This window comes from Stegodyphus dumicola, chromosome X1, assembly GCF_044657685.1.
Source record: "Stegodyphus dumicola isolate Sdum_Otavi_A_Nest chromosome X1, ASM4465768v1".
In the NCBI taxonomy this organism is placed as follows: Eukaryota; Metazoa; Arthropoda; class Arachnida; order Araneae; family Eresidae; genus Stegodyphus; species Stegodyphus dumicola.
The window spans coordinates 128,634,558-128,650,700 of NC_140780.1; the positions used below are offsets into that span (position 1 = coordinate 128,634,558).

General features: G+C 34.1%; 1 protein-coding gene across 7 annotated transcripts in view; it reads right to left on the bottom strand.

The window, feature by feature from the left end:
• The window catches only part of LOC118183667 (uncharacterized), a 315,563-nt gene that overhangs the window by 266,535 nt on the left and 32,885 nt on the right, over positions 1 to 16,143 (bottom strand). For all 7 annotated transcript variants that reach the window (XM_085808069.1, XM_085808070.1, XM_085808072.1 and 4 more), the window contains 3 exons: positions 7,041 to 7,130; positions 6,069 to 6,158; positions 5,827 to 5,928 (listed from right to left, as the gene is read on the bottom strand). In XM_085808069.1, coding sequence (XP_085664195.1) covers positions 5,827 to 5,928; positions 6,069 to 6,158; positions 7,041 to 7,130 — 282 coding nt within the window. The remainder of the gene's footprint in view (positions 1 to 5,826; positions 5,929 to 6,068; positions 6,159 to 7,040; positions 7,131 to 16,143) is intronic.

Genomic DNA, 16,143 nt, shown 5'->3' on the forward strand with positions numbered 1-16,143 from the left:
CCCTTTATTTAAGCCGTTCTGAATATTATTCCTTAGAAAGCTAATCTGTGTTAAAACACAACCATTTTTGGAAGTTTACTATACTTCAGCAGTTACTGCAACTATGTTATTATAAACATTGCTCGTAATATAAGCATACACGTGCTCATAATATAAGCATAACGATCATAATAAACACGAACATGAACTCGCCAAGCAGAACGAGAATGCAAATTATTAAGATCTTGATAGAAATTCAAACATGTGTAGTATTTGGGTGGGAGGAAAAGAATGCCGAATGTCCCAGAATTTTCTACTGCTTTCGCAATTTTTTGACCAATAGAACGACGGGCACCTGTCTATACTCTTCATGCATACCAAAGGTTATGTTAATGCAGAGAAAGGGGGAAAAGCTATTTCCGGGAGTATGATTCACCATCTGACATTCCATATTAGGTAGAAAAGTTGTTTATTTAGTTTCGGCTTTGGTACGGGAAAAAATAGCGCGTTCATTAAAAAAAAAGCACTAAAAGCAAAAAATAAGCACTAAAAACAAAAAAATAAGGGCTTTAAAGAAAAAGTAAGCACCTGTAAGGGCCTTTATATTCTATTTTCAAATATAAGGACTTATAAGCACTTATAAGGACCGCTATGAACCCTGCCAGTTTTTTAAAGTGCTGTTTGGACTCTGTAATTCACTAGCTGTATTCCAGAGATTCATAAATATCATTTTCCGATCTTCAGTTAATGAAGGCATCATTCTGCCATATATGGACGATATAATTTTGTCCGCCTCATATGAAGAGGGAAACAAGAGTCTGAATCAAGTTTTAAATCTATCAAGTGAATATGGGTTAGAAATAAATTTTTAAAAATTCCAGTTCTTAAAGAAACAAATTGACTTTTTAGACCAAATCATACAAGAGGGTAAAGTTTTCCCATCCATCTTGAAGATGCAAGCCGTTCCAAATTTCCCTGAACTATCTAATTAAGAGCAGGTCCAACGTTTTCTCGGGTTAACTGCATATTTCAGAAACTTCATTCCTAAATACTCTATAACTGCCAAGCCACTTAGTGACCTGCTAAAAAAGGGTGATAAATTAAGTGAAGAACAAAGGATCACATTCACTTGTTTGAAGTCAGCATTAGCTGAGAAGCTTGTACTCGCAATTTATAACAATTTATAGCATTTCATTACGATATTGAGCTACATACAGACACCAGCCTAGAATGATATGGGGCAATTCTAATGCAGAAACCTCCAGGTGACAGCAATTTTCAGCTCACTTATTTTATGAGAAGGAAAACCTCCAACAGACAGAAAATGTACAGTACAAAGCCCTAGATTCGGACGTCCAATACCAGGAATGATCTAAAATCTGGAACTCAAAGCCTCCAACATTTTTTAGGGTTTTTTTATGCTTTATGCATGCGCTTTGATCCCCCCATGATAAAACATCCCAATTCTTAATTTGACTTTGGCATTAAATAATGGTACACCATAAAAATATGTGAAATTTATGAAGTTTATAATAAAGTACCTATTTTTGTATTTACTCATATTTTCAATAAATATCTTATAAAGGGGGAATATCATTAAACTGCTAGTAAACTGGTTTAATTTGAAATTTTACTAAAAAGCCAGTAATTTAAAAAGCTTACAATTTACAAAAATTTACAATTTGTGCTTAAAATATGAAAAAGAAAGTTTTCAGGCGTAGGATGATGAAGCAAATTTAAAAAAAAAAAAAGACTCCAAATTATAAATTTGATTTAAAGTCATTTCACAATACATATGGGGCATTAAAATAGTTATTATTTTGATATAAAAATACTAACTTAATATTTAATTCATTATTCTCAATTTTAATATCTTTTAACAAGTTTCACCCAGTTTTGTAATTGGAGGAAGAAAGATAGCAAAGTGCTTTTAAACACAAAATTAATAATTAATCAGTGAATTAAGTGTTCAAAAAATGTCCTATCAAAATTATTCAGAAATATTACAGTGAAAACCATTGGGGGATGGAATATACATAATTTTTGTTAAAAAATGACCAATGCATTGTCTTAACCCTTTTAAGACTGACACAAAAATTAATTTCATGTTGTTTTTTTCCTTCAACTCTTAATTCTTCTAGAGCTACATCCGAAGAGATACAACCTAAATTTAAATAAATTAAAACCTGGGAGATTTAGAGATTTAACAGGAGACTACCAGATGTAATGTAAAGAACTGGCAACACTGTACACATAAATGCAGACTGATGATACATATCATATGAATTTTCATAACTTAAAAGAATAATAATTATGATAATTAACCACTACCATCTAATGCCAGAATGTTGTGTTAAATCAGTTTTCATGTTAAAACACTTCAGTAAAATTTTCCTTATAAAGCAACTTTTATGGAAATTAATACCCTCAGGGGTGTTTGTGGGACCCCAAAAAATCCCCTGAAACTTTTACGAACTTACTACCAACATTTTGGAGTTTCAAGAATGGGGGAAGAGAAATGAAAAATTACAATTATGAAGTATTGAATGACCTAATTATAAAAGTTCAATGAATTACTTTTTTTGCAAAATTAATAACCATAAATTTTCAAACATATAAACTACTACATTTTATGTAAACATTTTAAATTACCTGAATTAATTCTTTAAAAAAAATATCTAATTTCTGCTGCTTTTTTTTATTTTCTGATGTTTGTGGGCTTGTCTTTCTTTTGTGGTGAACTTCATAATTGCAGGAAGGTTGACTTTTATTTTCCTCATTTACAGTTGAAGAAATTTCCTCGAGAACTGCACATGCAGAGGTAGAAGCAGTTTGCTTTTCTGCTAATGTAGAAGGTTTTTCAGAGACTTTTATAGGTGAGTCATCTGAAATACATGTTTTTAAGTCCTCTTGATATGTTTTCCAACTTCTGTTTATATTCAGTGAGAGATCTTTGTGAATTGGATCAGTCATTGGATTTTTTGAGCCATATTTCTCACATGAGGTTTCTTTAGAAGCCATTAAATCATATTTAATAGTCTGCACTGCATCTAGGGAATCAATCTTAAGAGAGGTTCTATAGTCAGTGACAAGTGTATCCATTAAGTTGAATGCACTTTCCACTAATGGGCCATGGAAGCAGCTAAGGCAGGCTTTGACCAATTTAGCCAATGTAGGATACTTATAATCATTTGCGAAATCATCTTTTAAATTAAAAACTTTAGACCAATATTTATCAATTGTACACTTGACTTGATTTCCACTTTCACCAGATGTGTAGAGCATTTCTTTGGTGATATCACTATCACTCTGGTATAACCTTATTTCAGCTTCTACTTTTGACTTTTCATTATCACTAAAAATATGGGACATAAAAGATGATAATTTTCCAAAAGCTAATATTGTACTGGTTTTAACTCTTAGCCCTGGATCTAATGCTGTAAAACTAATTAGATATGAATTTTTAAGGGGTAATTTCTGTTTCATATGCTGTGCTGTATAAGTATAAGCTTTCATCAGAGAAATTTGGAATTCTTTTCCTATTGGATGATTTTTTGATAATTTCCTCAGGAGAGTGGAAGCTTCTGCACCAGTAAATATTACTTTGCTAGGTAGATGGAATTCTGGATTTGTGACATCAACCTTTAATAAATCATTATAAGATGTGCACTTTATATTTTCTGGCTTCATAAAAAAAGAGAAAAATTTTGCCATCAATTTATAAATACTGGAATGTATTAGATGAAGCTTTGGTTTTTTTTTTTTTTTTTTTTTTTTTTTTTTTTGTTTCAAATAATTTAATATATGTGATGAACTCTGGTAATACTGCTGAATATAATGCCATATGCAATAAAGTTTTCTTTTGCATAACAAATAACCCATTTAGTATTCTTTTTTTTCCCAGCTAAAGCATCCTTTGTGAGTTGTTGGGAATGCAAGCAAGAATACACTCCTTCAACAATTTTTTTCTGAGCTGCAGAAATATTTCTTTTATTGTATACAGTTTCAACATAAGAAAAATAATCCCATTTATCAGTTTTATCCAAGTAGTGAAAATAAAATGCAATAAGAGCATCCCACAGATCTTTGATTCTTTCTAAAACACATAAAATGTACACCCACGTATGGTCTGGTCTCTTCAAGGGCTTAAGTTTTTTAATGGCAAGGGATTCACAGATTTTGAAAAAATTTTCTCTTTTACTGCAGCTTTTCATATCACAATAGATGTCATCAAACAAATCTTCTAAGTATCTATCAAAACATGAAGCAAATTTTTTTGCACCGTTATTAGCTGTGTGACGTGTCACCATCAATATCTAATAAGTGGGGTGCTTTGTATGATCGTAGTCTGGTTTCAACACCCTTTTTTTCCACGCATGGTGTTACATGAGTTCATTAATACACTAATTAAGTTTTCCCATGGAAAATTATTATCTTCAATAGTATTAAACAACTGCTTTAAAAACAGCTTCTGAATTGCAAGATTCCATCTTTAGAGATGCAAAATGATGAACTACAACTTCATTTTGATTGTTGTCATAAAACTGCACCAATATTGCCAGTATACTTTCTTGAGCATTGCTAGTACTTTCATCCAAATTTAGAGAAAATGGAGTCTCCTTTAAAGTTTTAATGATATTTTCCTTAATAGTTTTTGCGAGCCCATATTTCATCTTATAACATGCAGTAGTCCTGGACATTTCCAACGAGTTTAGTGCCGTCTGATCGCGGCTCAACTGTTTGCAGAGTTCAATTAAATTGGGAGCTATATTGAAAGAAAGAGAATTCTCGGCGATAAACAAAGTTATTAATACCTCTTGGCGTGCTTTTCTTGTCACTATATCCAATGGCCGAGCATCAGTCTCCAGTAAGTCATCAGTATTTTTTTAATTAGCATAATTACTTAAAGTCATTGAATGTCTAATGCACTTTGAATATTTTATGTGCGTCACAGTTTTAGAATGATTTGTGAAAGCCTTGAATCCTTCCCCACCATACTTCAGCAGTGAGTTACAAAAAACACAATATGCTTGTCCAGCAACATTTATTTTCTTGCACCATGTGCCGATGGTATCCCCATTACCATCTCTTCGTTCAATCCAATTCCACCTAAATGCATTTCGGACACCTTCTTTTAATTGTATAATATCACTATTTATATCGAGAAATTTCATAGTGAAATTCTCTTGCGTACATAAATAAAAAAATAGTTCAATAAATGAAACGAAAAATTTACACGTGCATCAATAAATGAAATGAAAATTTTACACAGCGGAGAAAAAAAGTTGAGAAGCGATCAATGACAAATAGCTAATACGACGAAAAAACCCCCTTCTCTACTTATTGGCGCCACGCCAGGAGAGATAAGACCTTTGAACCCAGAGTCACGTGATCGCACATCTGGTCGAACGAAGTCTCTCCCTTCTTTTTCTGCCGCGCCTACTTGCCGAAAAGAATCCAGAAGAGAATGTCCGAGAACCGGGGGAATGAGTCATAAGGAAAAAACAAAAAAGAAGTTTTTTCCCCCTTTTCACGCATTATCACTGCCTTTGGAGAAAGAAAGGAAGAGTTTTCACCACACACACTGACCTTGCGTTTTCTACTTTCAAAGCAAACAAAATTACCCAGATCAAAATAAATAATTCATTATTATTCCTACTTCCTTTTGAACGACGATCCCCGGAATTTCCGGGTATCGAAGTTCAAAATCCCCGGAGCACAAACACCCTTGTACCCTGGAATCAGTTCTGTGCACAGCTTGTAAGTGTAAAAGGATAAGGAACAGCATTACTGTTTCAAAATTTGTCCCAGAATAATGGCATAAACAGTACAGTTTAAGTAACTTACTCCATTTGTGACCCTCTGTGCTGTTTTTCCTTTAGATGCTTTTGATGTTGAGGATGATGGAGATACACCAGCAGTAGCAGAATAACAACCATTATCAGATACCTTAAATAATAACGAAAAATAAAAGAACTCTTTATAAACTTTAGATATACAAAAACTGATACTATTTACTTCTTATTTCACATATTAAAAAAAAAAATAACTGAAATAAAGTTTAACGCCAAAACAAAATTTCCAGTTACCAACTGAGATAAAAGTCCATCCTTCTCTCTCTCTTCATCTGCAACATGTTTTACAGCCTCATTTAGTTTGCTGAACTGCTCTCTGACAGCCTAAAATTTCCATGTTAAAAAAAAAAAAGATAGTACACAATACCAAAATGCATACACAAATTATTTAATAAATTAAGTTCAGAAGAATTAGTACTTCTTGTAACAGACACCTTAACCCCACCTCATTTAATTTCCCCTACTTGCCTGATTAAAATTTCAACAAAATTAAAAAAGAAAATCTAATACCACAAAAGTACACAAGAAAAAAATTGTTTAAAAGGAAAAGCAGAATAACACATGTTTTTAATATTTTGTATGATTTCTGTTGCATTTTTTTTATATTCAAATATAATGCATAAAATAATTATTTCATACACATTCTATTGATTTTTCTGTTAACTTTTTTGGGGTTGATAAAGAAGCTACTTTATGCTCTTTTAAAAGTTTCAGTGTGAAAATATACTGGTATTTGATCCCCTTATTGAATTAAATAAGCATCTAAAGATAAACCTTTTTTAATATTTTTAAAAATATGATTACATATTTCCTTACACAGCTTAAATTTTTATTAAATAAAGTCTTTCGTATTCATACCCTAATGTAATGATCAGGATAGAATAATAATGAAATAATGTTCACCAGTAATCAGGGATAGAAGTTATTTTGTTTTATATACAAAATTATACTGTTTGGAGAAGCTTCTAAGTTTGGTTCCAGCAGAAATCACAATTGCATAAGAGCCCCTCCCCCAGGGTTCAATAAACAAGACATAGGCTTCATGCCAACAGAATTTTACACTAAAGCAGTCTACTTCCAAAGTAGACTGTCTTCATTTTCTTTGCCATAACCAACTACCAATACTGCATAATTACTCTGTTTCAGCTAACATGTGTAGAGTAAACTTGAAATTCATTATAAAGTAACCAGAAATATAATACATACTGGATCATCCAATTCCTCACATAATGTTGTTGCTTCTGACATGAAATCTTGCAAGTGGGACAATCTTTCAAAAATTATGGCTGAGTCAGCCTGAAAAAACATATATTTTTAAACACATAACTTACTAAATGAAGGAAAAGGCGTTCTTAAAATATACAGATCTACAGCAAAATGTTTCAGATACATGAATAACATATTATCCTTTCAGCTTAAATTAACTAACATGAATAACAGTCATGAATAAAATTTGAAATTTCATCTTCATGTTTCCTTTCACAATAAAATAACACATGCGTCTTTATCCTCTGTGTTCTGTTTTTCCTCTATGTTATTTTTTCATATTCAAATAATCAGTGATCAGATAATATTTATAATGAAATTCCTCAAATTTCCAGTTTTGGTTTGGTTTCAGGTATGAAAGTTTTAGAAACATCAAAAATTATTTTCAATTCATATTATATTTCATGTTCAATCAAAAAGCAACCTTAAAATAAAATGAAAGAAAAGAGGAAATTACATGCCATCTAGAATATTAAAAGCAAATGAAAATGCTTTTGCAATCATTTTAAATAAAATACCATAACCCATTTCAAGAGAGAACTTGATCTTGCACTATGAATTTAATCAGATGTCTCTTCATAAATAGCAAGTATTCTGCATTTGTATTCTATTTGAAATAATCTAAATAACAAAAAAATATGTACCAGCCCAACACAATTGCACATCCATGATGTGAGGTCAGTGGCAGTCTTCTTCATGGATGCTATGAGCGCAGGCCACTAGCCACCTGCTATGTTAATTTCTATTACCTAATAGCAGAATAATAATTATCCAGTATAAAACTGCAGTGAACGGCAGCCAGATAACCATCACTGTTGGCTAACATGAAGCTACAAAATATTTAAAGTATGCTTTCTGCATGAAAAACTATATTTTATTAAAAATTTTATAGCAACAAAAGACAAATATTCCATGATTTTTAATAACACAGTTTTATCACGATCTTCTTTCTCACTATTTTTCAATATTTTAGAATTCATTACGTCCTTTCAAAAACAAATAGCTTTTTGTTTTTTCAAAATAATAATGTAGATGAAGGAAGACCATACTTTATATGCAAGACGATTTTTCTCTCCATGGTGATATTTGGTAAAAATATCAGTCTTTTTGCAGACTGATAGAGCTTTATATTTTATATGTGCTCTTATTATATGAAAGATAAAATATAAATCTGATTCTAAAAAGAAGTTCTGCATTAATGAGAGAAAAATCAGTTTCTTTACATGATTTTTGTCAAGCAGATATCATTTCTCATTCAAGCCTTAGCACAGCTACTGAAAACCTTTTTTAAGCAGCAGCAATAAAACACATAGTTTGAGAACACTTCAAGAAACGAGATGCTTGCCTTTCACAAAGATATCTGTACCATCTTACAACTTCAAAATACACTACCGAACATTAAAAATGCAATGCCAAGGAGTGTCCAGAAAGTGATGAAACTAGGCATACAGAGAGAGACAGCAAAAAAAACAATAAGTGATCTTTATTTCGGAACGATATGCATCATACAGAGCGAGAAGAGCGTCAGCTCGGTAATGCTGTAGGACCTTTTTGGACAATGCTATACGAAGTAACACGTCTAGCTAGTCAATGAGACTATGGATGGTGTCCTCAGGAATGGCTCTGCATTCCCTGGCAACCATTTGCCACAGTTCCTCTTCTGAACGCGATAATGGCAGGGTCTGCAAATGGCGTCCAATCACATATTGTGAGCAGTGCGTGGTCAGGCATTATTCTGCTGATAAAGGGCAATGGGCACTTCCTAAAAATAGGGAAGTGTCACCGGTCATAGCACATCATCCACGTATCGGTGGGCCATCATAGGTCCTGAATACGAACTACAGATGACCTGGAATCATATGCAATTGCACCCCAAACCATGATGCCACACTGTTGCGCGATGGGGTGTTCCACAATTGCTGACAGATTGGACATGTCTCCAGATCGACGGCACACTTGTACACAGTGACCATCACTGGAGAAATAGATGTGCGACTCATCTGAGAACATGGCCCTGTGCCATTCCATCATCCACATCATTCAAGCCCAGCACCATTGCTGATTTTGGTGTCCATGATGTGGGTCAATGGCGATCTTCTTCACGGATGCCATGAATGCAGGCCACTAATCAATGGCAAGTGGTTCTGGTCGATATGGGAACATCCAGAGTATCTTGAACATGCTGCAAAATGAAGGTAGAAGTAGCTTGCGAGTGCACCACAGCCTGTCAGTAGATGCATCGATCCACGCGTGTTGACATCACTCTAACTGCACCAGTATCCATCAAATTTGCCACATTGTCTTGTTCCAACCACTGCCACCACAGCTGGTGCACTGTGGACATATCCAGGTGTGTGTCAACTGAGATTTCCTATATGGTCCATACTGTCCTCAGTCCGATAACCATGCCCCTTGTAAAATCGTCCGTCTGCTGGAACTGCCTCCATTCATGATGGTCAGGCATTCTCCGCTGTTACACGCGTCCTCTGAGATAAGAACAAATTTTCTACAATGATTTCTCTAACAGCAAATAGTGGCAGAAAAACTGAACATTCTGCAGGTTCCTTCCCTTACACCTTCTTCAACGTATGCTAAACAGCTCTGCATTTCACATCATGCGCACAACTCAGTGACATGCATCTACCCGGAAATTTGCTTAATTTGGTGTTGCATTTTCAGTGTCGGGTTGTGTATATAAAGGAATAAGAAAGTTCTGCCACTGAAAGAAGAATAGATTTAAAATAATGCTAAAACCATAGAGGAAGATAAGAGAAGAAAGGACTTAAATGGTCTATTCTGTGCACAATGTGTGAAGCAATAAGACCCTATTTTGTTAATCAAAACATTCAATCATTTGCACTAAGTGTTGTAGGTTTAGCTTAATTTGGAAGTAAAAAATTTAATATCTTTCTGGACAGATATTAAATTTTTTAAATATTGAATAATTACTATAAAAAAACAAAAGCAAATAAAACTGACATATAGCATTTGAAAAGGGACTGAAATGGATTATTAAATTATATAACAAGACAAATAACTCTCAGCATATGGAAAGGTGAGCCTCAGTACAGGATTTTCCATGGGAAATAAGCTCATGCTTATTAATCATGAGCGTACTTTCCATAGAAAGTTACTAAGGTGTACCTTAAGCATGAGCAGTAAAGCATGAGCAGCATATATATATATATATATAAGCCTGAGAAGTAAAATCACAGAAAACATATGCAGCCAGTTCTTTCAATTGCCATGAACTGACCCAAGACAACCTACCAGAATTTCTTAGCTTTAACAATTTGGCATCCAACTGGTTGACATTTTAACCTTTTCTGGACAGATGTCCCATATACACATTCCCTAAGAACGTCTCTTGCAGCCGGACATCCCATCCATGCATCACTAGAGATTGCATTCAGAGGACGAGTCATGCGTATACGCATTTTAAGCTGGAATGTTTTTCTGAAGACCACTAGATGGCATCATATGTCCATTACTTATGAAATTAACACTTTTAGGTTCCTGACCTTGAGTTTGATATATTCTGCCTGACTTTGGTATTTTACTCATCAACTGTTGCGAAGGTGGGGGGGAGGGAAAGCGCAAACAGAGGTGGGCTCTTTAAATCGTGGCATGCTAATATAAACATTCACATGTCTGATTTATATCCAATTCCTTTTTTTATTCTATTTTTTCCCTCTACTATGTATGGTTATGTTACGTTTTGCATTGCCTTCAGATATACTTTCGTTTATTCTCTTTTTATTTCAGAAAGCCTCACCTCACCAGAAGTCTATTATGGTGGGAAGGCACTATTTATCAGAGGAAGAATACATCCATATGGTTAATGAACTATTGACTAACACAGATGAGAGTGGTGATTCATTTTCTACAGAATAAGAAAGTGATACATTTTCTAAGAGTTAAAAAGTGATACTTCTCCGTGCTTCGAGATTTACCACAGTCTTCATTTTAAATTTTGTTACTTCTTACTGTAGTCTTTATTGTGTTGTTTTATTAATTTTAGACTTTATTGATGGATTTTATCAATTAAAACTTTGGAATAATTTCAATAGCCCTTCCGAAAGTTATTTTACAAGATAAGAAATTTTTTAAGTATATTTTCATGTAATACAAAGAAAAAAGGTTATTAAGTGCTAAGTTTAATACATATAAGAGCTCAAGAAATAATCTAAAATGATACCAAAAATTACGATTATGATGCTAGAAGTGAAACTTTTTTTTTTCAGATTTTTTTTTTATAAAATTAGGCTTAGCGATGCAAAACGCCTGTCCTGTATGGTGACTGCCCTCGATTCCCTTCTGTCCAGCATGAGCGTCTTAAACAAAGGTTCGCCATCGTGAAAAGGTTAAAGTGGGTAATAAGCTAGGGCAATGCTACTTTTACCAGAATATGTTTTTCCCTCTATGAACTTCGGCAGTAAAAGAATTCTCATTTTGGCAATTTTTTTCCCTTGATATGCTCCTGGTGTACTACGTTTTGCAACTAGAATTCTAAATGTCAAGAGGCAGCATTTCTCTTTCAAAATGACAGTACACCCCCACTCATACAGCAAAATTTATAACCAAGTAATTTGACAAAATGGGAATGAAAAAAAATCAAGAGACTGGTACAAATATACAGATTTCAACTCAGCTGAACTTCTTTTGGAATGAACTTGGCCACTATGTTGCAAGATAGACCAAACTGCCCCCAAACCAACACAAAGTTTTTCAGCATACTACAGGAAAAATGAAGATAAATATCTGCAGGTATTTACAGAAACTTCTTGGAGGGTAAAGCCTGCAGTAATAGGGAACATGCATTGTACTGACATCATTTAACACTCTCAGCATTATTGACACAAAATTCTGTATTACACATCCATTCACTACACATGAAAATTTCTGCCAGCTTTGTGTCCGATTTTGGGTTGGATGTATACTGGAAAAAAAAGGAATCAAGGTACAAAGGAGAGTTTTTTTTTAATTATAATCAAGGAAATGCTTTATTCATGACATTTTGAAAAACTTTGAAATTTCAGGGCTAAACCCGTAACGCTCAGAGGGTTAAGCTTCAGATAAATGCATTTATTTAGATATCTGGTCATTATTAGCAAATGCAGTGAATCATAAAATAAATTCAAATCTATCTACCACAAAAAGCGAAAACTCAATATTAGTATACGAACATTTCAGACTTTACATAATACTATTCATAATATGAGACATGTACATAACACAAAGTTAAGGGGATATGATGATGCTTATGTAATTTTGTGGGGTAGTGAGATTCATTTTCATTTAAACAATGCTATGAACACTCATAATTACAGTTTAAGATAACCTGCACTTTCTTCAAAAATTTTACCACATCCATCATAAGGAACCAGCTTGCATCATTTGGCATCACTGATCTTAATTTTTTAAAGAAACGTGTATTTGAGCAAGTGGCATGTCTTATTAATGCTACTAGATACAAAGATGTGCTCAAAACTTTGTTCCTCCAACACATTGGAAATTAAAAATTTGCTGAGCATCACACTCTATGTAGAATAAAGCAGTCTCTTATAGTTAATGACAAGCCTTATGGCAGAAACAGTTTTCTAATTAGAGATGATCATCCAGTTATTTCTAACAACATAATCCCGAAAATGACCAGGTCTGTGTCCTTGTGATTTTTTACTATAAATTACTTAACCCACTGCATGCGTTGGATTTGAGAACCAGGGATGCTCATCTACCTTCTTACTAAATGCAGCAACTTATAATCCATATAAATGACATGGGTTTCCTTCATGGGTGTCGAATGAATGGTCAAGACTTCTGGGCAACTGATGCACCGGGAACAGAGCGGTTTGCAGCAACAGTGTCCTTTAGATGCTTGATTCCTCCTATAATGCATTCGTTTTGATGATAAAAATTCATGGGTGCAGAGAAGAGAAAGAGATAAGTTAGCAGCAGTCACAGAAATAAACTGCAACAAAAATTGCAAGAGACACTACTTCATTGGGGGAGGGGTATATGATATTACATGAGATACACCAGATTTAGATTGTTGTAGTTTTTGAATGTATATTCCATCAAAACCTGAAAAATACGGAATAAAAGATATTTTCCCTTGTTGATGCAAAAATGCTCTGTACCCACAACCTAGAAACTTACTCATGTAAACAGCCTCCAGGCCCATATGAAGATGTTAGTTTCCAACCAGCTGACGTAGAGAGAATGTGTTCCCATGTTTCCAGATCTAGACATAATTTGATGATAGACATTTGATTCAATTCCTATAAACTCATCAAGAAAATGAAACATGAACACAAAATAAAGATTGTTGGTAACCTATGGATGAATAAGAGAGAACTGCCATCTTGTTTTGTGTCTCCAACAGGAAGACAGCCACATAGCAGTTTGTTCAGATTCCAAGATGATACCAATTTCATATATCCCAAGTGGGGTAAAAAAATTATCCTCTTCTCATTTATGCATCATGATGACAAAATTGATGGAAATATGGATGACAAGAAGAAACCTGAATTCATAAATTTTTATAAAACAAAAGGTGATGTTGACTCTGTCGACAGTAGCATTTTATAATGTTGCTTGAAACATGAAACGTTGGTCAATGGTAATTCTTTATACCTTACTAAATATGCAGCAACTTATAATTCATATTTAATTTTCAAATCAAATGCACCTGATAAGGCTGAAGCCCAAAACAGAACACTTTCAAAAAACTCATCTTCAATTTGACAGAACACCATATAAAAAGAGAGCAATGTTAAAAAACATTCCAAGGAACATTCATATTGCTGCACAAAAATTATCAGGAACAGTTGTAGAGGCTGAACATCGAAATGAAACAGGAAAAAGGAGGTCCATGTGCCTACTGTAAGATGAGAAAAACTGAATACAGTAGACTCCCGATTATCCGCGCCTGCCGCACAAAGTTTTTTTTTTTTTTACAAGCGTAAAGCAAAGAAAACAAAAATGTTCACAAAACTGAGTGAAACGTTAAATTTGCTAGCATCGTGCTTATTTATAGCAAAGATATCCCAGACCTTCTTGAAACCTTCCACTCGGCCCCTCTGATAAGTAAGTGATTTCTTACTCACCCTTGCAGTGCCCGCTCCACCGCCCTTTCTAGTCTTAATCTTACTGACACATCCACTTCCTCCCACTCGCCATTGTTAGTTTAAGCCTAATAGTGTTTGTGAACCAGTTCGAGTTAATTTCTTATCTTTTGATTGTGTTCAGTGTTTGCGCTTTTTGGTTTTGTGTTTTTCGTTACCGATTTAAAATGTCAGGAAAACGAAAGAAGGTTATGCTGGGGATTGCACAAAAACTAGAATTTATTTCCAAAGTAGCAAACAGCGCTACAAGGCAGCAGATGGAATTGGATTACGTAATCGTGGAAACAACAGTGCACGGCATTATAAAGCAAAAAGACAAACTGGTGAACTTTGCATCAATGTCAGACAGTGCTACCGCAATGAAAACGCGAAAAACTATGAAAGGTTCTACCTTTGATGAGCTAGACACGGCATTGACAGAGTGGTTAGCTGAAGTTCGAAAAGAGGGTACTCCTGTAAATGTCTTGTCTTATTGTGGCGAAGGCAAAAACCTTTTTTGAGTTGTTAGGCCTGAAAGGAAATTTTGATGCATCTTCTGGCTGGCTGACTCGTTTTAAGCAGTGACATGGAATTCGTGAAATTGGACTTCATGGGGAGAAACTTAGTGGTGACCAACAATCAGCCGACGATTTCCACCATGGATTTGAAGAATTTGTTTTAAAAGAAGAGCCATCTTTTGAACAAATTTACAATGCCGACGAATCGGGACTTTTGTGGAAATGTCTTCCCACTCGCACTTTAACATTTGAAAATGAAAGTAAAGCAGCGGGTCGTAAAGCAGCAAGGAAAGGATCACTATCATGTCTTGCAGTAACGCTACTGGTGAACATAAACTTAGACTTATTGTCATTGGAAAGTCAAAAAAACCGAGATCTTTCGAAGGCACAAGGATAGAAAATTTGCCCGTTGATTACTTTAACAAAAAAAAAAAAAAAAAGATGGATGCACCAAAACATTTTTCAAAAATGGTTTGAAAACATCTTTTTTCTTCAAGTGCGTAAACTTCTTAAATCGAAAAACCTGTTTGAAAAAGCTGTGCTATTGATCGACAATGCACTTTCTCACCCAGCAACAAGCCTGTTAAAGTCTTCTGATGGACAAATTTTTGCAAAGTTTCTCCCCCAAAACGTTACTGCGCTAATCCTACCCATGGAACAAGGAATCATTGCAAGACTGAAGAGAAGATACAGAACCAAGCTGCTAATGACCAAAATTGAAGCAGGTTATGATCTCGGACAGCATCTACGAAACTGCATCTGCATGGGACTCGGTGAAACCGTCAACCCTCATAAAATCATGGAAAAACCTCATGCCTAATGTTGAAGCCAACAAGAACCTAACCCCTTTGAGTTATAAAGAAGAGAATGAAGATGTAGACGTCGTGCTCATAAGTATACAAAGCACTTTTCTATTTACATTAACAAAATGTATTTTAGGTTAGTTTTGAGTAATACACTAAAATATTAAGCATTAGTTAAACATTTTTTGCTGTTTATTTTACGTTTTATTGTATATAAAATGATTTTTCAAAGTTGGAATGACTGTTTTTTTCTTTTGCTATACTCGTTTCTAGCTTTTTTCGGATTATCCGCGATTTTTTTTATCCACAGCAGCCGTGCTACCTAATTCCGCGGATAATCGAGAGTGTACTGTATATGTATAAGCAGTGCAAAAAAAAAAAAAAAAAAAATCTCTGTTTACAGCATGCTGCTTTTTTTGGGGGGGTAGGTAATGAATATAAAAATGAAATATGAATCATTGTTTCGAGTCAGCTTTTCATCAACAATAGAAAATACCTTTATCAAATGCTTACTTTAATTATTTTGTTTTGTGTTACAGTTCACTATAATGTCTAAAAAGATAGGATGTTGTAGGAAAAAGTTCGAAAGAAAATAATTTATTGTATTGATCTGTTT